We start from the raw sequence: 27,740 nt of genomic DNA, 5'->3' as shown, positions 1-27,740 counted from the left end.
GCCCACTTATTCCACTGCGTACACCTATGAAATAACTTGACAAATATTCTATTCTATTCTGGGTTTTTATTTTGCAACCATTATTGTGTTGCTTGAGACCCCTTCAAATGCATTCAGAGATGAGAATAACATGTCACTTGAAGCTCTCTTTTTCTCCTTCATCTCCTTAGGAGGGATGTGGTTCATTTTTAATTTTTATTTTAGGTATATTTTGACTTTTTATCTTTAAAGGATTTTCCTTAAATTATGGAACTCACATTGAAGCCCAACAGAATTTGGGGCTTGTGATGCTGGCACCAGAAAAACAGCCTTGGTGTTGTTATTTGTATTAGGAGCATGGACATGGTAAACAATCCAGGTAGGTGGGTCTGAGTTTAAATGAGAAGGTTGTTGAGTCAAATTTAAATGAAAAGGTTGTTGAGTCGAGATGCAATTCCTAAATAGTATTCCCTAATGTAATACATTACGTTCATATTGTAGGTCATATTCTGTTTTCAGTTACTGGTGCCTAAATGCAACTAATTTCAATGGGTGTTGAACAAAAATAATTGAAGGCAAAATATGGTCCTTTGAAAATAACACCATCTCTTTATGTTATTTTTTTCTAAATTACAGGAATATATGTATGGGTTGCCTGAAGAGCTGTCTATCACATGGCAAAAAAGTAAAGTCTGTAAAGAAAACCCATCAAAATATTTAAATATAAAATTTAGCCAAACATCTTCCCACTCGGTAACTGCTAGTCATTTTGCAAGGCAAAAACACTGGAAAGGCTCTGTGATCTAGCTTTACTCCAGGCAAAGTATGAACTCTACAAAGAAAGGAACCCACACTGTACATGATAGAAAAACATAAATCATACGTATCATAGAAAAGTAGGGCTGGAAGGGACCTCGAGAGGTCACCTAGTCCAACCACCTAAATGGCTACAAATTCTTCCATACAAGTTAGATAGTTTTTTCTGTTTTGTGAATTCAATCTTTTTTTTTTTTTTTGGCTGCAATTTAATTAGGCAAGAACCCATCGTTTAGTAACTGTTACTTACTGTATATTTACACAGATTACCGGTGCTTGCCCTGAAAACCTTTGTTGTCCCACACTGTAATGTATGTTTTAATCATTCACTTCCATATACTAGTGGCATCTAAATCATTACCTACAGCGGTTGTTGCAATGTTTTCAGCGACCCCTGTGAAAAGTTGTGCAAACCATTTAGGGCAAACTATTTATACAACTCTGATTCTGCTTGTTCTCACCATTTTTTAGCAAAGAGTTTAAGTAGATCATGAGGCCCTGGCATACAGCTTCACTCCTTCCAAATGGTAGGATGACATCCTGCCCTCTTCAAATCTAAAAACCTACATCTACATCCAACAATGGTATGCTGTGATAAAAAAAAAAATCATAAAAGCCTGCTTTCTGGAGGTACCTAATCCCTGGCTGGAAGGGTTTGCCACTCAAATCCAGCAATTATTAACTTACATCACCTCTTTCTTTCTCAACACCATCTGCTTTTAGAACAGTGAGAGAAACAGTGAATACTTAACAGGGAGAAAACTGATGACTCAGTATTTGGCAGTTATAATCAGCATAGTGCTTATCTTGAATGATGAGTCACCACTTTTCATCCTAACTACATTCACTTTGCAGAAACCTCTTTCCAGATGGCACTGGTAGTAGGACAACAAGCATACCTTTTTGTAGAAACAACTCAAAGATTATTCCAGCTAAACTGGAAAACTGTGCTAGGAGTTTCTGCGTTTAGCTTTCCTCATGGTCATCTATGGCTGCAAAGTACGCATACACTTAATAGTAACAAGAATACTAGGAACATACAGTGCTTTTCATCTGTACAGCTTACAATGCTGGAACACAGTAAAGTAATCCTAATTTCTACTTTACATATGATGAATCTGAGAAACAAAGGTCAAAGTATTTGCACAAAGTCATATAACAAATCAATAACAAGCCATGGGCCTATTTACCACCAGTGCAGTGCCTTTCAAATAAACCACACTGGGCATGTCTATATGTGTGCATTAATGGACATGTATAAACTCTGGAGCTTATTGCTTCAGAATTTATTGCTCCCAGGTGTGCATCTTCATGGAAGCGCAGCACATTGAGCTAGGTTGGAGCAGCCCCGGCAGGCAGAGGGCCTGAGCAGTCAGCCTGTTAATTAATCTACTGTTAATTAATCACATGTAGATGTGCAATATTTACTATGCAGCTAATCAGTCAACTGTGCAGTAAACAGCTCATGTTGATGCACCCACTGTCTCCTTTAAGGCAGCTCTTGAATACCATGAACAAAATACTAGTTAAGGTGTTTGTAGCAGGGCACTGGGATGTGCCTGCTCCTTTAAGGGAGCAAGCAGCCTGAGAGGCTGCTTGGAGGTGACCAAGGGGAGCTAATGAGCAGGGATCCTGGTTTCCTCTGATAAACAAAAAAATCCCCAATTTTCAGTTAAAAAATATGTAACCCCAAAGTACATTTTTCCATGATGAATATGAAAACATCACTATATATATCTCTATCAATTAGTGGTGTTTCATTTAAATCATGGAAAAATGTGGATTTGGGGTTACTTTTTTGTAACTGAACATTGGGGATTTTTTTTAAATCAGAGAAAACCAGGATCCCTATTAATGAGGGTCTCACCTGACTGGAAAAGGGCTCAGGCTTGAGCTATATAAGCATGGACTCTGCACTGATCAGTTAGTCTTGCCTTGGTAGCTATGGAGTGAGGAGCCCTGCCAGTGGCTCTAAATGAGGAACTCTAATGCAGGGAACAAAGGAAGGTACTAGAGCAGAGAAGGGCTTAGTTATACGGGCAGGTAGCCCTGTTTTATGTTAAGCCTAGGGAAGGCCTGAGTGCCTGCCAGAGGGCAGGTATTCATTATTAAGTTGTCCTAGCTGTTCAGCCTGAAGACCTGCAATGGCAGGCAAGGCTTACTTAGAGGGCCAGTAGCCCAGCAGAGGCTGATAGAGGGGGGTCAGCCAGGGGTTCAAGGGCCTAGAGAGTAGGTACCTGAGGATCCACAAGCCCCAGGCCCAGACAGGGCTGGGAGTGTGATCAGAGCATTCAGGGACAAGCAGGGATGAGAGAGAGTGAGACCCAAGAAGGTCCAAAGATAGGCTAAGTACCTGAGTGTGGAACCTGGAGGTTCAGGAGTCAGACTGATGGACAGTCAGATCAGAGTGTCCATGGGCCCTGGGACAGGGCAAGGACTGGACGAGAGTCCAGGAGTCTGAGAGGGGCTGTGAGCCAGACTAGGGGTCTGGGAGCCCCAAAGGGGCCAAATGTGGGGCCATGGGGGGCCGAGGGCCAAAAAGGGCCAAGTGTGTGAATCGAATATTGTGGTGATAACACCTGCAGGCTTGGGGCATGATGTAGGGGAGGAAAAGAGCCATTCAATTTGCCCTTAAGGCTACAGGGGCATAGTCAAGCTAAGGGAGACCTATCAAGCCTGAGGGCTGGACTGAAGCTAGTAGGGGCTCAGGAGAGACCCAGTGGAGAATTGTTAGGACTAAGGCTCCCTTAATTGACCTTAATAAGAACAAGGTGTCGTGGGCAAGTAATCTAAGGAGAACATTAGAATCTGAGCTGGGCAGGAGCTGCAAGGCCGCTGGGGGGCATCATGGCTGCCCTGTGGCCATGAGCCTGTCACAATATTATTCTATTAAATAAAAAAACAATGCCATATAGCTGCTGAAAAACCTGGCTTTCTTGTTTCGGGATTCTTTGAGCTTAGCATTTGTAAGTTTAGAGCTACAACAAGAATCCAAACTTGGTCAGATTTTTGAATGAACTTACCATTCTTGCTTTAAAGATTCAACATATATTATACTGCCCAGAATTTCTGGAGATTTGAAATAAGTAAGAAGCGTGGATATAGTTGTTGAAATAATTTGGGTTCAACTCTCTATTAAATCCTTGGCAGTCCTGTAGGGTGCAAGCTGAATGAATTCAGGGCAAGGGAGAATACCAGATCACCCAACATATCAAAATATGCATATCTTTCATTTGGGCTACCATTGGAATCCAACAGTCAGAGTGCCACTGCTACAGGGAACATGGTTTTAGTAGAAAATATAAGTGAGTTTTTTGGTGATGCTGGAGATTATCAGACTTTCTTCTCGTTATTTTTAGAGGTTCCAGTGTGTTTCAGAACCTGGGCTACATGGGACTATACTAAGTTTGGGCTACCTCTTATATCAGCCAGTCTGTTTTTTCCACCCCTACTTGGGTGCAAATTCTTATTGTAGTGGGGTCCATTACTAGAGCTATAGCATAGTTATATATAGGTCAGCAACTATTTTCTATGGCATTTTAACTGTCACAAATGATATCACAGTAAAATAGTAATAGTTCTTTTGACATTTTAGCCTGACCTTTACAGCTGTGACAAAGTCAATGAATAATTCTATATACTTCAGGGTGGTTAATGGGACATAACAGTTCTCCTGACTTTCCATTAAGTTTGAAGGAAATGAGGAGGCCATTCAAGGTCAATGGGAGTTTCCCCTCATTCACCACCCCCAGTTGAGGGACTCATATTTCAAATACCACCTTAGAATCATAACAGCATTGTTTTGTTACAACAGAAATTCATTAAATATTTTCCTTTAATTCCATCTTTAAAAAGAAAATGGCCAAGGTTAGTAGATTTTTGTAAAAAATTTGGTTGAGTGTGTTTGTATCTGTATAGGATTAGGATTATCTATACCAGGGCTGTCCAACTAACTGCATGCAGCCCACAAAAGGTTAAGTTGTGGCCCACCCCACCCTACCCCCAACTTCCCCCAGGCTCTCATCTAGATGTCCCTCTCCATCTTTTAGATCGGGGCGGGCAATTATTTTGGGCGGAGTGCCGCTTACTGAGTTTTGGCAAGCCATTGAGGGCCACATGATAGCCAGCCAGGGGCAAATATTACTTTTCTAAATTTTTTAGGGACCCCGCGGGCTGAATAGAATGGCCTGGCAGGCTGCATCCAGCCCCTGGGCTGCATTTTGCCCACCCCTGTTCTAGATGCAACAGTAGTTGGAATCTCCGGGCTTTCCCTCCCTCCGCCAGCTGCCTCACCCCAAGGGGGTGCCTGTCCTCACCCCAAGGGGAAGAGCAGTGCAGCATGAGGATCAGAGGGTGAGTCCAAGCCCACATGCCTGGGTGGAGAGTAAATCGGGGCTGCGTGCAAGAGGGATGTTGCACCTACATTATGTAAAAGTGTAGTGGGGGTGCCTGTGAGGGCATGTGTTGCTGTGGGAGGGGAGGGAATGGTGCCTGAAAAGTACAGCAAGAGGAGCAGATACCTGTGGAGGCACGCAATGCAACAGGAGTCAGGAAAATGTCTTCATGACCCAGTGGCCAAGGGCTTGCTTTGTACAGCCATGCAACTTTCAGACCCCAATGGTGTTGCCCCTAGCCCTTAGAAATTTTGGATGGCCCTGATTTATACCCATCCCTTAACCATTCATTCTTGTCTGCAAGAAACACTGAAGAAAAATAAAAAGCATGCAATGCCCCTTTAAACTCACAGCACCTAAACAATCAGCTTCCCTGACTCAGTTGCCATCTTTGGCAGCACCACTACTACCTGCTTTCATACTTTCTACAACAGTTTGCAAGGAACCCAGGGTAGATGAATGTTTTGTTCATGAAGGCTATCTGTTTGTATAGCCCCTAGTGTAATTGAGCATCCACCTTTTCCAACTGGTGGCTTCTAGAGCAACTGCAATGTAAATGTATTGATTCCTCAGAGTTCCCCCGAGCACTACCAGGAGTAACTAGGAATAATGGCCACAAGTTGATTGAGAGTAGGTTCAGGCTAGACATCAGGAGGCACTACTTCACAGTCAGGGCATCTAGGATCTGGAACCAACTTCCAAGGGAAGAAGTGGTGCTTGCTCCTACCCTAGGGGTCTTCAAAAGGAGGCTAGATAATCATCTAGCTGGGGTTGTTTGACACCATCATTCTTTCCTGCCCATGGCAGGGGGTCGGACTTGATGATCTGCTCAGGTCCCTTCTGACTCTACCAACTATGAAACTATGAGTTTCTTGGCTTTTATGTAGTTATTACTACATAAAAGCTGCCTCTTCCCCTTACATTTTCAAAGGAGAGTTAGCCACAGCACACCCATTAAAATCCTCCCCTAAAATTTCTAATGAAACTTTCAGTTAAAGAATGCCAAATGGCTTTTGCCAATCATAGCTGGAAATGTTTTGAAACAGAACAGAATGTTGCCTACTAGAATAATGAAAAGAAACCAGTGAAAATTCTAATGAAATCAACTGGAATATCTACTATCATTTCAAATACTTCCTTCAAATTTACCCCTTTGGATCATTAAAATGCTCTGATTGACTTTTGCTTAGTCTTGCATTTTGTACCTTGTCTAGAAACTCAGTAGCTCATCAGTCTCAGCTATATTCAAAAGTAATTATTCTCTGTAGTTTGTTGATAACTTTTTGAAACAACCAGTATTTGTGGCTTGAAAAGACCTGAAAAGATGTCTAATCTAATAATGCCTGCACACTTGTTGATTCTAACTTGCAGCCCCTCAGTATGTAAAGCAGATGTAACGCCACAAAGCTATTTCCACTCTTCATTTTCATTGCCACCTTTGGAGCAGAATTGTAATTGATCATTTGTAATTCATGTATTATTTAAAGGATGCCACAGCATTGTGCCATATATCACTCCTCTGTAAAGCAATTATGTCTACCTAGAAATCTGTTTTCCAATTATAATGAGACTGTATTAAAGCTTCATTCTTATTTTTCAATTTATCATACATAACAGTAGTAAATTTTTGTTTTCCAAAGAAGTGAATAATGTGTTCTCCATGATATTATTAGATATATTAATTTTTCCTAGAGTAACTTGTACAGAATATTCTTATTTCAAAGACACAGTATAAATAAGAAATGTCAGGTATTCCATATTGCAAACAATTGCTTAAACAATATAATATCACATTCCAACACAAGATTTTAAACTATCAATATTCTCTTCCCACATTTTGTTATGAGGTCAGGACAGCTACAATTAAAGTCTCCCAATGGCAATTTATTAAGAGCCTTTAACAATATTCAGCACTATTATATCCAAATATATCTATGTGGGAAGTTTTCTCTAGTATTTTATAGGGATCAAACTGTAACTTCTGTATAAATTATTTATTCATCTATAAAACATGGCATCCTTTTTAAAGCATGCTTTGGCTGTGATACAGAATTATATAGAAGACTGTTTCCTTGCTATGGAAATACAGAGGCTTTTCTCTACATAGAAAGATTAAAATAGTTTTGAAATCCTGCAGGACTTTTCTAAAAGGGTTGCAATGTTGCTTACCTATATTAACTTATATTATCATTATTAATATTATAATTATTAATATAGGTATATTAACTTATACCTATATTAACTTATATGTTAATATATTAACATATATTATCCTATGCTTACCACTTATCATATTACACCTAAATTTTTGTAAGCCTTCACTGTCTATTCTGCAATTGAGGTACCCACAAGTCTTGCTGATATCTGTTCTGGAAGTGCTCAACATCTTCTACTTGCTGCACAGATTTGCAAAGGAAGGGTAGAACACAACATTAAGTTGGATAAACCAATAACTGTATTTATGAATTTGTTACATTAGTGCAGTGGTTCTTGACTGACCTGCCGCAAGCCTCCCTCAGGGGTGCTGAAACATGGGCACTGCTGCTGCAGTGACAATAGCCAGGTAAAACTGCCCCATACACACTCTTTCTGCATTAGGAAGATCAGCCTAAATCAGGCAGAGCTAGCTGGTGCTGTGGCCCTTTCTGGCCCACCTCTCTTCACTCCACTTCTCTCAGAAAGAGGAGTGTGGGACAGTTCTGCCCATGCTCCTTTGTTTCAATGAGGACAGTGGGGAGGGCTAGACTGAAGGGGCTAGACAGCACCAGACAGATCCTGCTTGCTTTAAGCTGATGAGAGCCGTAATGCAGCAGCATCATATGCATATACCATGGCCCTTCCTGAGCTGGCTATGCCTGGAGGTATCAATACCTCCTATTGGCAGCACCAACAGGAAATGTAGCAATATTCAAAAGAGGTGGAGGGATGCCCTGACTCTGAAAAGACTGAGAACCACCGGATTAATGAATATGTAACTAGGTTATAGAATAGTCTGGGTTAGAAGTACCCGCCACTCATCCTATCGTAAGTGGGCTACCAGGAAGGCAAGGGTGTAAGTTTTAGGGCCAGAAGCAGAGCAAGCAAGAAGGAGTCAGCTAAAATAGCTGGATGGTTGGGACACTTGGCTCTTTGAGGGAGAATCTGGAGTTTTGATCTCTACTCCCATTTTTGTTTCCTATTCAATAACTGTCTAAGGCAAGATGAACATACAGGCCCAGGATACAGATCCAGAGAGGGAGCAGCAGCACAGTCAACCCCACCATAGGAGCAGCAGCTGGGGACTCTTTTTTTGAAGTCTCCAAATCAAGTAAGAATTCCCCCAGCTACCTTCCCTCCCTGCTCAATGCCACCCACTGTGGCTACCTGGTCCCCCCGGACATAGCTTGTTATCCCAGGTACAGATGCCATCTCTGGCTGAACTATGTACAGCACAGCTGGAGCCTCCCCTGCCCCCAGGTCAGCTGGGGACAGCAGGAGCAGTGGTGAGTAGGGGATAGGAAGGAATGTGCCGCTGAGCGCAGAGGGGAAGGGATAGGGGTTGGGGGAGGGGAGAGTCTTACCTGATTGAGGGACTTCAAAAAAAACCAAGCAAACCCTGGCTGCTAGTGGTCTGGCCACCCCAGTGGAGGAGGTGGGGAAGGCTGGCAGCAGGGGATGCATCTCCCCCTGCAGCACCAGTCGCTTCTCTTGCCCGCCCATGAACAAGACTGGAAATAGAAACCAGGACTCCCCCCTCACTGAATTCCTTCGGCTTAGAGCAAGACTATAGAGCAACATGCCCTCTTTCTTATTCTCCTTCTGGCCCTGTGTCTTCTACATTTTTGGCTGCACTGTGGCCTAGAATATGAAGGAGAGGTAGAGTGCCCCCGGAGCCCCTGAGGGCACCTGAGTAGCTTGGTAGTTAGGAGATGCAGGAGATGTGGGTTTGAATCCTCTTGGATAAAGGAGGACAAATAACAGAGATGTGTCATTTCCTGGGTGAGTGCTTGGAACATTAGGATATTATATAAAAGGTAAGGAGGCAGCACACCTGTTCTCAGAGGATGACTGTACATGCATTGGATGTGGAGTGGATACATATTCTAATATACCACCCTGAATCAGGGGCCTACATTCAAGAGAGGGACAGGAGCTCAGACACATCCCTGACCCTAATGTTTCCTACTGGCTAGCTCTACATGGCTCTCCGCTCAGAATCCAGGTCCTCTGAATCATTCTTTGTATGTCCAGTCATAGTCATAGAGCTAGGTGCCTCATTTTAAAGTCAGCTGAAATCTATTTATTTATTCTGGAGAAGAGATTTTACATTTCTTTCTATTTGTCTTTCTGTTCTTTCTCTGTTTCTTTGCCCTTTGTGTATCAGCTGTTATGGTAAGAAGAAAAGTGAATGTTTCTCTGCAAAACCAGTCATATCTCAACAAAATTTTAAAAAATCTACTAGATTTTGGTTAGTTAATGAAATGGATCCCTTCTGAAATATCCAGACTATTATATCATCTGCCACTTCAAATTAGCAACTCCAAAAATTCAAGTCCATTTGCAAACCACAGGCTGTCCCAATTCATTATCACATGACACTTGGTCAGCAGGCAGATTGTAAATTAACATTTCCATCTTCTTTTGTAGCTTTTCTGTCACAGTAATTACAATAAAATGTCCTTAATCAGCAGAGTCATAAAATAACTAAGACGAATGTCTTTTATTTGAAGAAGACTTTGTGATACAGATTGTGTCACCAGCTGTAAAGGAAGACTATCAGGGTTTGCTTAGGTACAAGGCAGGTTTCTTACATTCAAGCAATAGCTAGCTATTCAAAATTCTTAATGCTTCTTTACTTATTACTATTATTGACTGGAATAATCAAGCAGCCCTTTAAATGAACTTACATATTGTGGGCAAATTTAGATTTTAAGTTATTTTGTTAAAATGATCACCGTGAAAAGCCTGCAGATCACCTTAACCAAAAAAGACACTTCCCTGAAATATAATTTTATACAATGTTCAAGGCAGTCTTTTCAACGGGGCTTATAATTAAGAATGCTTTTGATGGTGAAATTGGGCCTCTGCTGTTAATCAGAGAACCAAAGACAACCCTCAGCATGCATAATTCTGCGCCTCTTTGTTTCAGGAAAATCTTGACAGCAAAATAATGGTTGCTTCCACTTCTTTCTCCTGTGTCAGTTAACTGGGGAAGGTTAATTCTACTTAAATCTCCTAACTGCTGGAGCATAAATTATAGAAAAGAAGTCATAGAGACATACAGTCAAGGAAATGCTTTGCATATGATTTGTACTAGGCAGAGGTTAACTCATTTGGGCAAACTTCCCCTATGACAAGTTATCCCATTGCAGTCCCTTACAGGGTTGGACCTTATTGTGAAGCATCAAGGATAACAGAGAAAGGAGAGCAGACCAAATGGACTACTAGTCTAATCCAGTAGGGCCATACCAATAACTCTAAATCAGATCAAGCACTATATGCCCCTAAAGCACTTCATGAACAATAATAATAAGTACAACAGTTCTCTCAACAAAACAGTCTCGGAAGTATTACATTCAACTTAATCACACTATAATGCAAAATGCTTCTAGGACTCCTACTGAAAACTATCCTGATAGCATGTCATATATATTATTTAAAACAGACACAATGGACAATACACAGCAAACAAAATAATTTTGCTCTTATAACACAAGTTTGAAACAACTTTCCTGAAAAAGGAATACACTACAGAATGTAAAAAAAAATTCTTAGAATGGCTGTCTAATTTTATTTTTAGATAGCCAAATGTGGATGGTGTCCCGAAAAGCCATTCACATACACTAAACACTGGCTAGGTACAGACATTCAAAAATCATGAAGCAGAACTGATCTAAATTACACAGTTTTCAGTAAGCAGCATAGTTTAGATTGGTAGCGAACTGAATACACATTCACCCTTTGGTAGGGGGACAAATCGTAGATTGGATTCTACCATTTTTAAACCAGTCTACATGTGCCGAACTTCTGTTCTGTTATGGCTATAGACTGACTTCCAATCACTTATACCAGTAAAAGGGGAATGCCTGTACCTGCCCATTATCTTCTACCTCTCACAGACATCTTGGGGCATGGTCTTCCCAGCCCAAATTTGTATGGCATATCAAAGAACTCCACAAAAGAATAGCTGAGCCAAAAAAACAAAAGATAGAGGTGGGGGTGGGGGACAGAAGGAGAGAGAGAAAGAGAGAGAAACCCCACCAACAAACAAGGTGCATCCTTACAGAACTCCTGAATCATGGTTTTATGTATTATCTTCTAATACTTGCTTTGACTTTCTGCTGAAAAACCACCAACCTATCCACTACAAGAGCAGGAAGAAATGAAATTTGTTATCAGAATTTCTGAACAAAGGAGAAGTAATTTATCTAAATTAGTAGTTGTTTTCTAACCATGGCCATTATTCTTTGGACAGGATGGCTTTATTCTCATTTTAGCTATAGTCATTGCTAAGAAAAAGACAATCAGTTCACTTGGAAGTGATTTAAAAAAAAATGAAAAGGGTCACAAATTCCTATATGATTTTTTGGTGTGTTTTTAAAATCTATAATCTAATGTTCTCTTGCCTCTATGGCCAGAGTTAAAGTTAATAATTTCACATACTAAAACCAGAATTCAGGCAATTACAAACAATTACAAACTGAAGGTGCAAGTACAAACAATTCTAGACATGCCCAAGAGCCCCTGTCAATGGATCCAGTTAAGTGTTAAAACCAAGAGGTTGAACATTTGACTGAAAAGATGTCAAGAGAAGAAAATAATTTTCTTGGATACTCTTGATGTTTAGCTTCTCAACTTCACTGTGTCAAGGACATTGTCTACTGAAGGAGGGGACAGCAATAGTTCACATAACAGGAAATGCAAGGAAACAGAGCAGCTTGAAAAACAGCCCAGTAAAAAGAGGAACATATAAAAAAATCAAAGCATTTTCATGTGTGCTGCATAAAGAGAAACAAAACAATGTGATATCACATTACAAAAACAAAATATGATCTCACTCTCTCCTTTGGTTTCAGGACATACTAAATATCTGCTCATTTTTCTACGTGACATAAACAGTAAGGGAGGGTAAGCTCTAATGGAGTGTTTTCCCTTAATAACAGCAAACAATTACCATTATTTCAAATAATCATTACATTATGTAAGGCAACATTTCCATTTCCTTTTGAGTAAATGTTCATCAAGATAAAGCTTTAACTTTGGAGGTGGACTTGAGTCCGAAGCATAGTCCTCATGCTTTGTAGAGTGTGGATTCTTTCAGACACTAGTTTATGCAAACACAGAAACAGTTCTGGATGTCATAGGAAAGACCAATAGTGTAATCTTTTCTCGTTTTAAGTTCCTGACCCTCTCCTATTAAAAAATTGCATCTTTCCAGTCATACATGTATTGTCATTTTCCTTTCCCCTTGAAAAACAAGCTTATTTTCCACATACCACAATAAGCCGTTCTGCAGCAGTATTTTACAGTAGCAGCAAACTCCATTACTTAAAGTAATGGCTATCCTATAGCCCAAATTATGTTCAGAACTTTATTATAATGACTGGTATAGACAAATATCTTAAGAGTCAAAACCAGGTTTCAATGAATTTTGAAACAAGGCTAGAGGCAGAAGTTACACATAAACTGGTATAAGCAATCAGAAAGCCATTTGCATCTGTAATACAACAGAAATTCAGTACGCATAAACTATTTTCACAATGGCTGAAACCGGTTTAAGATAAACATGGATGGATGTAGTATCAGACTTAACTGAAGACGGAACTGCCATCATGCCTACAGGCTTGGGAGTGACCTTCTCAGCTCCAATGCGGCAGAAAAAGATCTTGGAGTCACTGTTGACTCCAGGATGAACATGAGGCGCCAATGTGATGAAGCAGTTGGCAGAGCCAATCGCACCTTGTCGTGCATCCGTAGGTGCTTCACAAACAGGTCCAGGGAAGTGATTCTTCCCCTCAAAGTGGCACTGGTCAGACCGCAGCTGGAGTACTGTGTCCAGTTCTGGATGCCGCAGTTCAAGTGGAATGTGGACAACCTGGAGAGGGTCCAAAGAAGAGCCATTCGCCTGATTAGAGGCCTGCAGGGAAGGCCCTACAAGGGGACCTTAACCTCTTCAGCCTCTCCAAGAGAAGGCTAAGAGAGGACCTTGTGGTAGCATACAAATTCATAAGGGGAGAGCAACATGAAGTAGGAGACATTCTGTTCACCAGAGCACCCCCTGGAACGATAAGGAACAATGACTGTAAGCTACTAGAAAGAAGGTTCAGGCTGGACATTAGGAGAAAGTTCTTCACCATCAGGGTTGCCAGAATCTGGAATGGGCTCCCAAGGGAGGTGGTGCTCACCCCATCCTTGGGGGTCTTCAAGAAGAGACTGGACAGGCACCTGGCTGGGATCACATGACCCCAGGGTTGGTGTTTCTTTTCTTGCCTGCCAGGGGCAGGGGGTCAGACTAGATGGCCCACTGAGGTCCCTTCCAACTCCAGGAATCTATGAATCTATGATTCAGATTAAATCAGTTTTGTCACAGGGTCGGGTTCCAGGGGCGGCTGTGACATTCCACTGGAGGCTCTGGAACCATGCCTCGTTCTCTCCCTAGGGCACATTTCCGTCTCGCTTGCCATGCCTTGATAGTAAATATGGGAGGCTGCCCACAAGCCTTCATGTGGCCCAGTTCCACAGAACCGCCGTTGGCCTCTACATGCACCCAGGCCCCTCGCTGAGCCCCATTCCATAACTGTGCCCCTCCCCAGATAGCACCTCGAACCTTAAGGGCAAATTGCATGGCTCCAAATCCTTCCCTGCAGCACACCCCATGCCTTGCAGATGGCATCTCTGCAGATGTTCTGTCAATCGCTGGTACAGCACCTCTCTAGGCCTCTCTCAGCCCCACTTCAAGCCTCAGACCCCTCAATCTCTCCTCATAGCCCCTTGGTTTCTCCTCTGGCCCCTCTCTGGGCCCTCAGACCCCTAAGTCTCACGCAACAGCTCCCTGGGCCCCCAGACCACTTGGTCTCTCTCCTGGTCCCCTCAGGGGTGTCAGATCTTCTGTACTTTCTCAACCCCATCCAGCCGTACATTCTATTCTTGGCCCATGTCCAGGCTGCTAGACCCTTTTGGTCCCAGTATGCCTGCTGGACCTCACTACAGGCCTCAGGCCCCTGGATGGGCCTCTGGCCCCACATGGTCCTGATCTCCCCTGGTGAGTGCTTTTCTGTTGGGGTGCACTCCCCTAGCCTTCCCCATCCATGAGGTCACCCACAAGGCAGTGGGAGCTAAGGTTTTCCAGCACCTCATCCTCACCTTTCCCTGGGTGGCAAGACATTTCACAGAGGCTGCCTTGCCACAGGCAGCCCCGCCACACCAACCAACTCCAGCAGGGTGCAGTTTTAGGTCTTACCCAGGACCGGTTTCCAAACTTTCCTGGTCTTACACATCCCTCTCTGGGCTCTTCCCTAGATGCCCTATGCCCCTCCTGGGCTGCTGACCACCAGGCTCCCTGGCCCTGGCTCCATTCTTCCTCTAAGTCCTCTACCCCTGGCCCCCATCTCACTCTCGGACCCCTACCAGCCATCGTCATCCTGGGCTACATGCTTCCTAACCCTTCTCTCTCAGTTGTGGCCCAACAAGAACCTTTGTGCTTCTCCTAGGCCCTGGCCCCGCCTCCAGGCCATTCAAGACTCCAGGCTCTCCCAGCTCTGGCCCGCTCTTATAGTGAGATCCCACAACCTTTGGCCCCTCCTTGGCCCTAGCCCCAGCATAAGCCCATTGTGGTTCTCAGGGTCTGTCCTTCAACTGCCAGCCCTCTCCTCTCTATGGGTTCACCCACTCAGGCACCTCTGTAGATCACTTTCTTTCTCTCTCTGCAGGCTCAAAACCCTCCACAGGTCTTCCTTACTGCAGCCTCTTCCTTCTCTGGGCTCATCTTGGCCCTGCCTCTCACAAACCCTCTGTGCATACAGCTCCTCTCTGGGCTTGTCCTGAGCCCTCCTCTCAACAAGCCCCTATTCATTCAGCCCCTCTCTCTCTGAGCTCATCTGGCCTCTCCACAGGCTCTAGGCACTCAGGCCCCTCCTTGTGGCTCTGGACCCTACATTGGGTCCCTAGGAGCCTCCTGCAACCCCTTAGTTCCTACCCAAACCTCTGGATGTCTTTCTCCTTGCTCGCATTCAGGAGTGGCAGTCTTCCTGCTGGGTGATGTTCCTCCACCAGCTCCCAAGATGTTATTGCCAGCCCTGCTCTCAGGGCCCAGGCTTATACCCTAAGCCCAACCCTCCTCCAGTCAGATGAATCTCTTTAATCAAATGACTCTGTCATGGCGGGGTCCTCACGGAGGGCCGTGATCTCCTTGAGGTCCCTCGCTCTGTGTCAGGCCGGCCCAAGACACCCTCTAACTCTCGCCCGCCACGTCTTTGATGGTAAATAGAATGATGGGAGGCTGCCTTGTGTTTTCCCTGGGCACAGCTACTCAGGACCTCTGTCCCCGCGGTTCTTCCGGACTCCCTGGGGGTCTCCCGATATGGTGGGTGTTCCCTAGACACCCTAGCCTTGTGGGCTATGCGTGGCTCCTACCAACCCCTGATACCACGCCCCAAGCCTCGCAGATGTAATAGACGTTGTCTGGTCTATGCGCCCGCTTCCCAGGCCTCCTGTCTAATGTGGCCCACTCTGGGCTCCCTCTCTCATGCCCAGCCTCTTGCTGGGACTCCCGTCTAGCCCACTCTGGGCCTCCCCTGCCGGTGTGGTTCCGCTCAGGGACTCTCTAGCGGGCCTCCGGTCCTATGGGCCAACCGCACAGGCACCCTCTCTGACCCTGGCTCACCGCGCTGCTACTCCCTGTCTTCTTGGGGCAACCGCAGCGCCCTGCCTCAGTCTGAGGGGTGTTACCGCACTAGCCTGCAGCCAGGCTCGCTATGCCCGTCTCGGGCTCCTTGATATGGCCCCTCTAGGGCTCCTCAGTAATGGCGCTCCCCCCTCTTTGGGGCTCGCCGTGCCCACACTGGGCTACTCAATAACATACAATGGCGCTCCCCCCCCTCTCTGGGGCTCGCCGTGCCCACTCTGGGCTACTCAATAATACCGCCCCTTTCCTGGGGCCGGGGTCTATGTTCCCCCACACGCAACCCGGGGTCTAGGTCCCCGTCCGCAACCTATGGGTTGCGCCCGCGACCCACTGGCTGCGCTCCTCGCCGCCAGTTGCTCACGCACTGGCGTGCGAGCTGCGCCTTCCCTGGCACTATGAAAATAATGTGCCCTCTTGGCGCTAGGGCACCCCACACTCTCTGGGGTCCCTATAATTGAGGCCTCCTCCAACCCCTACAGCCTCACCCAAGCCTCTGGGTGTAATAGCACAAACACAAAGCAAAACCACAAGCCCCTAGGCTGTAACATAACCACAAGCCGCATGGCTAAACTCTAGTGCCCATCCTCTCAGGGCTATCATGAGCTGTACTTGCACATCCTGCTCCTTTCCACATCCTCACTCCCAGAGCTCCTGCCTCCCAGGCTGCTGGCAGAGAACTGCCAGCCTGGCCTCAGCCCTGAGCTTTATAAGGGCCAGGTCCTGCCCCCTACAGGCAGCTGGCTCCGCTTGGTTGCTCCGGCAACCCGCAGCTGCACTCATTACCTGAGCAGGCCTCAGCTGGGCTCATTATGTCAGGCCAGGGCGCGCTCACTCGCTCCCTGGCAGTTTCTCCTCTATAGGAGCAGGGGCACCGAGGTGCCCTGCGACAGACTCCTTTGATCAGGCCTAGCCACCTCTGCCAGCCGCCTGGGTCAGCTGACTCTGCAATTAGCCCCGACCCTCACCTGCCAATGGCTCATCAGGCTGCCTGACCTCTTAAAGTGGCAGGCACATCCAGTGCCCTGCCACAGGTTTATTAAACTTCTGTCCCAGATCCCCTCCTCATTCAAGTTCACTCACAGTCCCATAGCATCCCATGATGCTTTACACCTCTCCTGCAAACTGCCCCTTGCAGGGTGGGTGGGCTAGCCTTGGCCCAAGCTGTCTGCACCAGCTGAGCAGAGAGGTGTGTTCTAGCACCCCCTGGCTTCTGGCCTGAGCCACTGGGGGCATGTGGTTGCATTTATGGAATCAAAAGTGAATGTCTGTTCACTAGTTTAAAGGGAGAGGTGTAAAACACCTGGGATGCTAGGAGACTTTGCACCTCCCCCTAAAAAAGGGGGAGGTGCAAAGCATCCTGGGATGCTGGGGGACTGTGAGTTAACTGTCCACATCTCAGTACCTTACACATATACGTAATTTATTAAGGCTTAGGGCAGGGTTTTTCAACCTTTTTGGATCAGTGTACCCCCGGCAGCTAGATGCGGCGTGGGGCGTGGGGTGGGGCGGTGCGTGACAGAACGCGGAGCAATGGCAGTTGCCATGTGCAAGCTTCCTCCACCCCCCACATTCAGCCAGGTGGACAGTGACTGCATGGCAGCACAGGATGGCACATGGCAGCACTCTGTCCCTGCCCACCTGCACATACCCTCTAGGGCCTTCTCAAGTACCCCAGGGGGTACGCGTACCCCTGGTTGACAACCCCTGGCTTAGGGTAACCTAGATGTTGGCAGATAAAATCATATGTCAGTGCTCAAATCCTGTAGGGTGTGATATTACTAGCTTTGCTTGTCCTTGTCTTCTTTCAGGATTTCTCTCTCATCCACTGACTGCTTGCATTGTATGCAACTACAATACAGCTTTTGGAATTCTTCACGGTACTTACTTTCTAACTTCAGAGTCCAAAAGTTCATGCAAGGTGCCAATGACTGTTTGAAATTTTGCAGTGCTCATGATAAATGCAAACACAATTCATAATTATAAAGGCCATGTTCTCTGAGGGAGGGTTAATCCCATGGGAAAGTGCCTTATTGCCAATCTATTTTAGGATTTTATACTGCTGCCTATTACCATAGTAGCTGAGTGCCTTCTGTATAAAATCAATAACAATAGGGAAATGTTTACTGGAGACTTCAATGACTCTTTGGCTTTCATTTCTTTTTCAGTAAAAAAATGTGGTTGGTGCATTGTTTTGGTTTTTTGTTTTATAAAAAAGATCTCACAAAGAAAACAAATATATATGTGTGTGTGTGTGTGTGTGTGTGTATCTATATATACACACACACACACACATAAGAGCTTTTGGATAAATACAGGTCAGCTTTGTGTCTGGAATGGCTTTCTCGAAAAGATAATTGTTTTTAGAGTAAGATGCTACTCAGTCTTATTCATGTCAAATTATGATCAAATTATGTCAAATTATGATCCTGGTGAACTTTCTTATGATATGATACAACTGCTCAAATTTAGACAAAAGCACTTAGCCACCAGAACCAATAATATAATAAAACCAAATGTGAAACTTCTAGAAAAGTCCTGATTATAATTATAATGTTAATAAAAAAACTAGGAAAACATCTTAGAAAAAAAATGTGCCTTGTTGTGAAACTGTCACCTCCCTTTCCTGGAACCTAACTACCCTTTCCTGATTTTCATCAGTTTAGAAAAAAAATGAACTACAGCTTAAATTTGCATGTGAAGTTTCAGGCAGCTTGATTATGGTCTGGCAAAATTCTGCAAGGGGAGGTTAAAAAAATTAGGACTATAACTGAAGGCTAGCTTCCTTTTGCTTTATGGAACAGGGTAGCATCTTTTTATAATAAAAGGATTTTATTAGTCTCTCCATTATTAGGTTAATGATCTCTAGCTCTTGTTTCAACTGAGATCATGTACCATGTTGTAACATGAAAAATGCTTGACTACCAATATTAGTTTTATGAAAGAGAAGCACTGTACCATATTATTTATGCAAGATGTTATCAAAAATTATTTTCCAAATCTATTTTCTACACTTTTCCACCACTTTCACTAGCTGTTTATTTAGCTGCTGAAATCACTACATTTCAAATATATAAGTGGACTTAATCATGAATATCAACTAACATCATCTGACTGAACTACAATTTGAAATGTCAGTTCCAAGCAAATAAGTGAGTAAAACTCATGAGGGCATAATTTATTAGCACTGTCAAATGTATTGCTGCTAAATTTCTTCTTCCAGTAATGACACAGAGCTGGCCTCTAATCAGACACACACAAAGTAGATGAAATAGCAGGATCACTCAAGCTTTGCTTACTGATTCTAATTTCAACATTTGTTCTTAATCTACTCCTGAAAGTATAGTACAACCTTGGCATAATAGACATCTTATCATAAAGTTAGTAGATCATATACTAAAATAGAGTCACAAGACCTCCTCCCCCCCGCCTACCCCTTGCTCCTTAAATGGAGAAAGAACTTTGTGATGGTCATGTAAAGTCACAGAACCATGAAAATTTGGGGTGAAAGAGGTTATCTTGTCTATTCATTGCCCTAAGATGAGGCTACACCTAGCAAGACCATACCTAGCATATGTTCATTTAACCTGTTGGAAACTTCCATGATCAGGTTTCCACAAGCTCCTTGATAACCTCTTCCAATCTTTGGTTAGCATATTTTTCCTAATGTCTAATTTAAATCTCCCTTGTGATAAATTAAGCAGATTATTTCTGGTCCTACCTGCAGTGGACGTAGAGAACAACTGATCACTGCCCTCTTCAGCAACTTTTTTTTTTTTTTTTTTTTTTTTTTTTTTTTTTTACATACTTGCAGATCTTTACTGTATCTCTCTCTGTCTTCTCTTTTAGAGATTAAACAAACCTAATTCTTTCAAACTTCCCTCATAGGACATGTTTTCTAAACTCCTTATTGTTCTTGTTGTCTGGACTCTCTCCAACTTATTTACATGTTTCCTGAAGTGTGGTATTCCACAGCAGACACTAATGCCAAGTAGAGCTGTATAATTTTCCTCACATTTCTTACATAAAGCACTGTTACATCATAGAAAGACATTTGCCTTTTTATAGCACTGTCATAGTTTATAGTTCACCATAACTTCCATACCACTTTTTGCAGTACTGTTTCTTTGGCTGTTGTTCCCCATTTTGTATTTGCACATTTGAGTTCTTAAATGTATCACTTTTCCCTTGTCTCTACTGAATTTAAATTTATTGATTTTGGAACATTTCTGATTTATCAAGAGCATTTTGAATTCTGTTCCTGTTTTCCAAAGTGCTTTCAACACCTGCCAGCTTTGCCTTCTGCAACTTTTATAAGTGTCCTTTTCATCATCCAACTTGTTAATGCAGATATTGAATAGTACCAGACCCCAGACAGACCCCTCCATCAGCCCACTTGATATAATCACCCAGTTTGATGGTGAACTATTAACAATTCCTCTTTGAGTATGTTTTTTGAAGCTACCACCCAATCAAATTTTACCTACACTATATGCCTTGCTAAAGTCAAAACTTATTACATCTATTGTTTCCCCCACCCAGTATCCCAGCTACTCATAAGAACAAAAACAATGCCATACTGGTCACAGCAATATTCTGTCTAGCTCAGTATCTTCTCTCCAACAGTGGCAGCTATAGATACTTTTAGAGCAGGGGTGGTCAACTCATGGCGCACTTGGCATGCACAGACACTTTGTGTAGCATGCAGCAGTGGATCCAGCAGGGAGAATAGCAACAGATAGGGAAAGCACAAGAGAGCAGAACAATGGATCAGGAAGGGAGGATAGAGCAGAGCAACAGATCAGACAGAGGAAGGGGGTTGGAGTGGCACCCAGGAAGGAAGCAGGTTTCCCTTGTGGTATTCCTGCCATAAAGGTTAGCCCTCCCCCGCTTTAGAGGAAGAGCATTTGAACAGGGAATATTTCATAGATTTCATAGATTTCATAGACATTAGGACTGGAAGGGACCTCGGAAGATCATCGAGTCCAGCCCCCCGCCCAAAGGGCAGGAAGTCAGCTGGGGTCATAGGATCCCAGCAAGATAAGCATCCAGTTTCATCTTGAAGGTGTTCAATGAAGGCGCTTGAACAACCTCCGGCGGCAGGCTGTTCCAGACCTTGGGGGCTCGGAAAGTAAAGAAATTCTTCCTTATGTCCAGCCTGAAACGATCTTGTAGTAGTTTGTGACCATTCGTCCTCGTCATCCCTTGGGGCGCTCTGGTGAACAAACTTTCCCCTAGATACTGGTGATCACCCCTGATAAACTTGTAGGTGGCCATCAGATCACCCCTGAGCCTGCGCTTTTCCAGGCTAAAGAGCCCCAGGGCTCTCAGCCTGTCATCGTAGGGTCTGCTTCCCTGACCTCTGATCATGCGCGTGGCTCTTCTCTGGACTCTCTCAAGCTTCTCCACATCCTTTTTGAATTGTGGAGCCCAAAACTGGACGCAGTACTCCAGCTGTGGCCTCACTAAGGCCGAGTACAAGGGGAGTATGACGTCCCGGGATTTGCTTGAGAAGCATCTATGGATGCAAGCCAGCGTTTTGGTCGCTTTACTAGCCGCAGCATCGCATTGCAGGCTCATGTTCATCTTGTGGTCAATGATGACCCCCAAGTCTCTTTCTTCCATAGTGCTAACCAACATAGCACTGCCGAGCCTATAAGGATACTGCGGGTTTTTCTTCCCAAGGTGGAGAACCTTGCATTTATCGGCGTTGAACACCATCAGATTCTCATCCGCCCACTTGCTGAGCCTGTCCAGGTCAGCCTGGATCACCCGCCTGTCTTCTGGCGTGGATGCTTTGCCCCAAAGTTTGGTGTCATCTGCGAACTTGGCCAGTCCGCTTCTGACTCCAGTGTCCACATCGTTAATGAAGATGTTGAACAGTATGGGTCCAAGGACAGAGCCCTGGGGGACCCCACTGGTCACAGGACACCACGATGAGTGACTTCCATCAATTACTACCCTCTGGGTCCGACCCCGGAGCCAATTTTCCAGCCAGTGGATCGTGGGGGACCCAAGGCGACAATTGGCCAGTTTCTCCAAGAGACGATCATGGGACACCAGATCGAAGGCTTTTTTGAAGTCAAGATATATGACATCAATCTCATCTCCCTTGTCCAGGTGATAGGTCACCTGGTCGTAGAAGGAAATGAGATTGGTCAAGCAAGACCTACCCGCAACAAACCCGTGCTGGCTATCCCTTAAGATGTTGGCGTCGGCCAGTCCATTAAGGATGGATATCTAGAGAGATCCATCCCATCACAAGGTAGAAACAGATGTGTCCACAGCTGAGCCACCTAGTTGGACAAAACACATTATCCATTCTCCTGCCAATTGATGCTATGGGACAACAAGTGGCATTTTCTCTTGGGGCTTGAGTGGCCTGATGCTGCACACTTCAGGCCCCTCAAGCCCTAGGACTGCCTACCCAGCTTTCCCCACCTACCAAGACACATTTCTGTCTCAGCAAGCAAGGAAACCCCAACTTTCCCCACTTAATGAGAGATGCCCTGGAGACCCTGGGGACAAATCTTGGTAAGTGGGAAAATCCAGGCAGGTACTCCCAGAGCTAGGGAGACCTGATCTTGACCAGGAGTTTCCAGGGTGCACAGGATTTGGCTCCTGAAGCTCCTGGAGCATCTGCCCAGGGCAGCTGGAGAGCATGTGCAGCTCCAGGCTACACAAGCTCTCCAACCACAAAGCAAAGAGACGTCCGCTGCAATAAAGCAGCAAAAATTATTACTGCATTTTATCACTACCACACTGTGGCATGATAAATGATACAGATGTTTATTTGCTTTTGTTCTGTACCACCATAAAATTTTTTATGGTAGCACAAAAGTGACAAAAGGTGACATCTGTTTCCACCTATGTTCTCCCTGGTATTCACTAGGGGTGTGTGAAATAGGTGATATTAAATCCGGATTCAGATTTGGCCTGAATCAGGGACAGTGATTTGATTCATTGATTTGGATCACTGTCCCCGATTTGACTCAGCCAAATCTGAATCTGAAGATTCAATGCCAATTCAGAGAATCAGCGATTCGGCCATAGACACAGCTTTAAATGTTTTTTCTACATACCTCAAGGTACCAGGCATGATTTGTGAACACTGCAATGCTGGGGCCCATGGAGCATCCCACAGGAGCATGGCGGGGCACGTGCTTGGTGTTGAACATGAAAGTGGACCGGAAGTACTTCCGGTCCACTTCTGGGTCAGCTGCCAAGCATGCCAGGGGCCCCCCCACACCTCCCAGCTTGGCGATTGCCCACAGGGGACCCCAGGTGCCCCCCCAGACCCAGGAGGCATCAGTCGCCAAACCAGGGGGATGTGGGGGCCCCCCCTGCATGTTCCCCAGCAGACCTGGAAGTGGATCAGAAGTGCTTCTGGTCCACTTCTAGGTCTGCTGTTGAGCGTGCTGGGGAGCCCCCTGTGCTCCTGTGGGATGCTCCATCCGCCTCACCATCTCAGCATTCACGAGCTACCTGGTACCTTGAGGTATGTAGAAAAAACATTTAAAGCTGTGTCTATATCCGAATCACCGAATCTTTCCAAATCTCTCTGAACTGATTCAGAGGGTTCCACTTTGATTCAGAGAGATGAAAGGGTCTCCTGATTCGATTCGGATTTGGAGATTTGGCCACCAAATCGGGCCAAATCTCTGCCGAATTGAATCAGGGACTGAAGCTGCGCATGGCCCTAGTATTCACCATCATTAGTTTAAGGATGTCTGAGGTATCCACAATCATCCCTGACTGTTCTGTTTAACAGCTATTAATAGACATACCATCTGTTAATTTGTCTAATTCCTTTTGTGAACCTGACTATACTATCTGGCTCTACAACCTTCTATGGCAACAAGTTCCACAGTTTAATTACACATTGCATAAACAGGTTTTGTTTTTAATCTAACTCCTAATTTCAGTGGGTGACCCCTACTTTTAGTATTCTAGGACTTGGGGAATAGCAGTTCCCTATTTCTCCACACCCATCATGATTTCATAGGCCTCTATCATATCTTCTTCAGCCTTCTCCTTTTAAATTTAAGAGTTCTAACACTTATAGGCTCTTCTAGTATGATAACTGTCATTGATCATCTTTGTTCTTAGCTTCTATTTTTTTTGTGGTTTCCACTGCACACTGAGCTGATGTTTTTAGAACACTCTACAATGACTCCAAGGTCTCATTTCTGAGTCTAACAGCTAGTTCAGAGCCCAGAATTGTGTAAATATAAATAAGGCTATTTTTTCTTATGTGCATTACCTTGCATTTGGCAACTCTGTCACTTTTTTCTTCACTCACTCAAGCTTTGTGAGATCTTTCTGCAGGTTCTCAATATCAGCTTTGGAATAAGTTGGAGTAAGTTACAGATAATAAGATTTCTCTTAAGATTTCAGTATGTACTCCCCTTTTCAGATTGCTGAACAAAACCGGGCCCAGTGGGATCCCACTATTGACCTTTCTCCATCCTGAAAAGTGGCCATTTATCCCTACCTTTTGCTTATCTTTTAACCAGCTTCAGTCCACAAAAGAATATTCCCTCCCTCCTGTGGCATTTCATTTTTAAGAGCCTTTAGTGAGAAACCTTGTCAAAAACATTTTGAAATATCAAATACTGTATTTGCTCATATACTACATGCAACCTTTTCCCAAAAGTCAGACCTTCAAATCTGAGGTATGTATCTTTAGAGGGGGAACTGATTTTCCTTCTAGAATAGAAGCAGAGTGGAATACAAGCAGACACTTTAACTTATGGTTGCCAAGAGGATTGCAGCTTCTCCCTGGGGCTGCAAATAGCATGGGTGGAGTCCAGTGTTGTCTCACAGTAGCTGGTAAGGCAGTAGCTTTTGGACAAGGAGCCACTGAGCTGGTTGAGGGGGGAGTGAACTGCTGCATGTAGTCTGTAATATCTTGATGAGGCTTATGGCGTGGAAACTTATATAAAGAACTATGCATACTAAAGAAGTTATTGTCTTACTACAGCCCTTGTAAGGAGGCCTGGGGCCAAGCCTTGCTGCAGTCCTACCACACCAAGAAGTTCCGGATACCTCTTCAACAAGGATTCTGGTTTTCTCTGATTTAAAAAAAATCCCCAATTTTTCATTGTAAAAAAGTTACCCTAAATCCACATTTTCCATCACACAGACACACACATATATATAGTGGTGTTTTATTTTACTCATGGAAAAATGTGAATTTGGAGTTACTTTTTTTAAACCAAAAATTGGGGATTTTTTTTTAAATCAGAGCAAACCAGGATCCCTGCTCATCAAGATGGTCTCCTGGGACACTACTCTTCATGGACACACTGGGCATGTCCAGATGAATGCACACATGCAGTTCAGGGAGCCTTAAACCTGTCTGAGGCACCACAAACCACACATAGTGCACATGCAACCATTCACCATGCTGAAAATTTGCAGTGCGGTGCTACAGTTTGATAACAAGAACTCCCAGTATTAAAAAAATGGCAAAAATGTGTGTTGCACACTCCTGGAACATATGCCAGCAGACACAGAGGCTCAGTCCTCCCAGGAAATGTTCTGGCTGCTGGACAGAGCATCTCTCCTCCTCTAGTTCTGCCCCAGCTCCTCCAGCAGAGAGGAGCTGGGAGGAGTGGGCATGGGCGACTGGTGCCTCCTGGCCTGGGGGGGGCACCAGCAGCCAATTATTGAGAGGGGTGGGTCCCCCAGCAGCCAATTGCCCACCCTGGAAGTGCCGGCAGGAAACTAGAAGTGCTGCTGGCAAAACAGAAGTACCACCAGAGCTTCTCAGGGGCGAAACCGGCTGGTGCTCTACACTCCCCGGTAGTGAGGGCCAATTTCGGGGGGGGGGGGGGCACATGCCCCCCTGTTTCCTGCTTTTCATCACCTATGGGAGTGGGCAACCAGTAGTTTTCCCAAAGCAGGGCATTTTGCCCTGCACCAAAGCCCACGTGCAGGTGTGTGCACAGCGGCAAAAAGCAGTGGCATAAATTTGTGCCGATACTTCTTTCCCTGCAAGCTCATGCCCTATACATGGGGATGCACCCACTATGTTTCCAGGAGTACTTACTCCGTTTCACACACTTAGTCGTGATTCTGGAAAATCTTTTGCTTTATATTTTGCCTTACAAAAACAAGGCATGTGTTTTATTTTGGGGCATGTGGAAAACAAGAAAATATAGTATCTTGTCAAGTTGATCCCCCTTCTCCACATGGTTCTTAACATATTCAAAGAACTGCAGCAGATGAGGCAGGATTTCCCTTCACAAAATCCATGCTGACTCTTCCCCAGCAGATCATATTCTTATAACAGATTCTACCAACTTGCCAGGGAGAGAGGTAAGACTCACTGGTTTGTAGTTCCCAGGATTGCCTCTGGAGCCTTTTTTGAAGATGGGTGTTATGTTGGTAGGCCGCCAGTCCTCTGGCACAGAGGCCGTTTGTAACTGTTAAAGGAGGAAATTAAATCAGTTTAATGATTTTTTCGTAACAAAATCCTGTTGGCTATATCCTATCACCTTAATATTCTTATTTCTGTATTTGATTTTAGTGGCCATGTATATTAAACATAAGAGTATTTTTTCACATGTGGTGAAACATCAGGAGACCCCAGGTAGTAGACCCTAGCAGGATACTTGAAAGAATCATGCTCAACCAAACCACTTTACTCGCTGAATCAAAGAGATTTTTTTGCCTAACAGCCAATGGAGTTTTAGAGAAGGGACATAACCTTTGCTGCATGGCAAATCCAAGAGTAATGTAGAACATTGATCTTACAAATTTTACTATATTGGTACAGAACATATATAGAAGCTTTTCTTTAAGACTGGCAACTCTGACAAATTCAATGCAAACACAATGGTAGGAATCCATTTCCAGTAATAAAAAATGTAAAACAAGGGTGCATCCTCCCATTTACTACTTAACATTGTTTGCAGTTTGACAAGTCCAAGGATAATGTATATAAAAAATAAGGTACTGCTGAGGTATAGCTTTCTGTGGTCCTGATATAGGTACTCAGATGAGATTCAGGACCAATGGAAAATGGTTTCACTCCAAATGGCTGTGAAGAAAAACAAGGATGCTTGAGAAACTTGTCTGTGAAGTTCTGTTTGCTGAAGACCGTGCCCTGGTTGCTTACTCCTAGGAAATTGTGCAAGTTATCAGAGATCACTTTGTAGCTTTGTGCTTATGCTTTGCACTAATTATTAGTCTTAAAAAGAGAGAGGTTATGTACCAATCTTCTCTTGATTAGCTTTCCATATCATCTGTCATCACCATTAGAAAACTTGTGTTTCAAGATACAGATGAATTTACCTACCTCAGTTAGTATCCTGTCATTCAAATTCACATTGATGAAATCCAACAGAATTGTTAAAGAATAGTGTAGCCTTCATAAGTTTATGTCAACATCTGCAGACAAAATTGAAAGTCTGCAAGATGGTAGACGTGACCTCCTTATGCTTATGTTTGTGAATCATGGACAACCTACAATCATCATGCCAAAAAGTTGAATAATTTCCACCTAAGTTGTCTGAGATGACTAAAAGAAATAATATGGCAAGATAGAATTCCAAATACTGAAGTCTTCTGAGAAACAGATATGCCATGTCCAGTTGCTATGAATTATGAAAGCACAACTAAGGTAGCCTGGTGACATATCTGGATTATCCGCTCATTGGTAATTT

The 27,740-nt window shown here is 44.1% G+C and overlaps 1 protein-coding gene across 11 annotated transcripts in view; it reads right to left on the bottom strand.

Annotated features, from left to right (window-relative positions):
* KLF12 (KLF transcription factor 12) overlaps window positions 1–27,740 on the bottom strand; it is a 448,097-nt gene that overhangs the window by 234,496 nt on the left and 185,861 nt on the right. For 8 of the 11 annotated variants that reach the window (XM_059721140.1, XM_059721315.1, XM_059721147.1 and 5 more), the window contains one exon: window positions 26,403–26,498. The exons of 2 other annotated variants lie outside the window; for them this stretch is intronic. In XM_059721140.1, coding sequence (XP_059577123.1) covers window positions 26,403–26,498 — 96 coding nt within the window. Of the gene's footprint in view, window positions 1–26,402; window positions 26,499–27,740 lie in introns of those variants that run through there. One more of the 11 variants, XM_019488579.2, reaches the window with a different exon arrangement.

The sequence above is a fragment of the Alligator mississippiensis genome, chromosome 1, assembly GCF_030867095.1.
Source record: "Alligator mississippiensis isolate rAllMis1 chromosome 1, rAllMis1, whole genome shotgun sequence".
NCBI classification, from domain to species: domain Eukaryota; kingdom Metazoa; phylum Chordata; order Crocodylia; family Alligatoridae; genus Alligator; species Alligator mississippiensis.
The sequence above is the reverse complement of the archived record's forward strand: the minus strand, read 5'-3'. Positions and strand labels throughout refer to the sequence as shown.